Raw genomic sequence first — 2,314 nt, 5'->3', positions numbered from 1 at the left:
CAGCCCTACATTTCTATGATTCTATGACTAATGTTTTTATCCCAAAATATATTAAATTGTGGGACAAGGTATTTTTAATAACTAAGGCTGAATATATGGACCTGAGCAGGGAAGAGTCCCTCTAAAATTTAATATGACCCCCAGCAACTAAAGAATTCTCAAATGAATCAGGCACTTGAATTGAAAAGATACCTTCTCAATGAGCTCAATGCAGGCAGCCAGGTCCATCCCAAAGTCAATGAATGTCCATTCAATTCCTTCCTTCTTGTACTCCTCCTGCTCCAGCACGAACATGTGGTGGTTGAAAAACTGTTGCAGTTTCTCATTGGTGAAGTTGATGCACAGCTGCTCCAGGCTGTTGTACTACACAAAGGGAAAGACAAATGTATGTGTATTAAAGATTTTAAAGATGTAACAGCAACTGTGAAGCTGTGGTGGCACTTCTAATCCTAAAGTGGGCTTCCCAGTGTAAATGTAATGGGTTGTATTGACAAGGCACCACCAGTTCAGGCCCTGTTTGCAATTCCCTCAATGGGATTTGTGCATGAATACGGGAGAGCAAAAAGACCTTGAATTCATTGTTCCCAGGAGAGCTCCTTTGAAGTCAATAGTAAGGTAAAATCTATTATTTACTATGCTATCATATCTCCTGGGACATGTCAACATTTTCAGTGCCTGCCCACACCAGAATTTCTATGCTTTCAGATCAAGGCCATGCTTGTTTCCAGGCTCTGGCCCAGATAAGCTCCCTGCTGCGCCAGCATTTCCTCACTCTCGCTGCAGGCTGTTTGTGGGGTCTGGCGCCCGGTACTAACCCATCTGACCCTTCTGACCAGGCATTTATGCAGTATTGACTTGGCCCACCCAGGAATTCCCATACCCTGGCCCAGACCTGTATGTGCCTCAGCCCTTGGGCTTGCCTTTGTGTTCATTGCCCCACGCTTGCTCAGGTGCTTCTGAGCATTCACCTCATTACACAATAGTTTATTTGACAAGCTCAACCTGTTGAAAAGTTGAAAGCGCATAATACTGCAGTTGCTATTTATTTCTACATACAAAACCTAATTCCATCTTTTTAAAAGTGAAGCCCTTTGAGTGTCATGCTCTGCAGAAGCTGAGACAGGGCACTTCTCCAGAAAAGGCAGGCTTTTCCAGAAAATTTGAAATTATTTGAAAACTTCTAAGATCTTCAGAAAAACATATTTCTCTGAATTTTCACAACCCCTCAGTGTCCCTTCCAGGAACCTGCTGTCAAATCCCTGTTCCTTACATCAAAGATCTCAAAGCCAGCAATGTCCAGGACACCAATGAAGTACTGTCTGGGCTGCTTGGTATCCAGCTGCTGGTTGATACGAATGACCATCCACAGAAACATCTTCTCATAGACCGCCTTTGCCAGAGCACCCACCGAATTGTGCACCTAAACCAGCGGGAGAAGGACTGGGGTTACCATACAAAGCAGAGGAAGAAACCCCAGTGTGTTAATTCAAACCAGAATTCTAGATCACCAATTGTTACCTGCTGCACGGTTTGACCTTTGGTCACATATTCATTCCCAACCTTGACTCGGGGGCAACATATGGCTTTGAGCAGGTCAGCTGAGTTCAGATTCATCAGGTAGGCTGCTTTGTCAGCCACTAAAAGGACACAGTCAGAGGAATCAATTATTGGACAACAAATAGAATGTGGTGTATGTGAGATTTCTCTCAAAAGCAAATGTAATGTTAAATGTTCTATTCATGCAATTCTATTAATGTAATCTTATAGTAGAGATTGTGCAGGCATAAAAGACATGAAATTCAAAAGTAGGCTTTTTTTTGAAAGTCAGTGGGAGTTAAGCACCCAGTGCCTTTGAAAATGTACCCCTAAGCACCTAAAAATAAAGGATGATTGTAAAAGAGACTCCTCAAACAGAACTGAAAGCTAAAGCTTGACATTTTGACATAATTCAAGTTCTATGGATTGATTTATTGCTTGCGTTATTGAGAGTGTAATTTCTGCTAATACCTTCTGTGCCATCTGGCTCTGCCTGTTCCTCACGCTGCTTCTGCTTGAATTTCATGTTCCCATAGTGCAGTACTGCCCCTGTCAGCTTGTAAATGGCTATTTTTTCCTCAGAACTGAAGCCCAAGATGTCAATGGCGCTCTGTCAACAGAATCAGTAAAGTAAAGATCTTATCTAGTAAAGTTAATACTTCACATAATAATTATCATGTGTTACTCACATCTGTGGCCATGAGTTCTTCCTGGTCATCAATGCTGGCTACAGTGATCTCACCTTGACTCACAAAGGGGAAGTCATATGGGTTGGTGG

General features: G+C 42.4%; 1 protein-coding gene across 1 annotated transcript; it reads right to left on the bottom strand.

The window, feature by feature from the left end:
* Positions 1-132: 132 nt before the first annotated feature.
* On the bottom strand, positions 133-2,308 carry LOC112121743 (myosin-8-like). The gene is made up of 5 exons (XM_026646595.1): positions 2,226-2,308; positions 2,008-2,146; positions 1,519-1,637; positions 1,271-1,420; positions 133-363 (listed from the first exon to the last, which is right to left on the bottom strand). Exons 1-5 carry the CDS (start codon positions 2,235-2,237, stop codon positions 148-150), a joined length of 636 nt encoding a protein of 211 aa, XP_026502380.1. The 5' UTR covers positions 2,238-2,308; the 3' UTR covers positions 133-147.
* Positions 2,309-2,314: the final 6 nt, after the last annotated feature.

The sequence above is a fragment of the Terrapene carolina genome, unplaced genomic scaffold (assembly GCF_002925995.2).
Source record: "Terrapene carolina triunguis isolate 2854851 unplaced genomic scaffold, T_m_triunguis-2.0 Scaffold35514, whole genome shotgun sequence".
Lineage (NCBI taxonomy): Eukaryota > Metazoa > Chordata > Testudines > Emydidae > Terrapene > Terrapene triunguis.
This window is presented reverse-complemented; position numbering and strand designations above follow the sequence as displayed.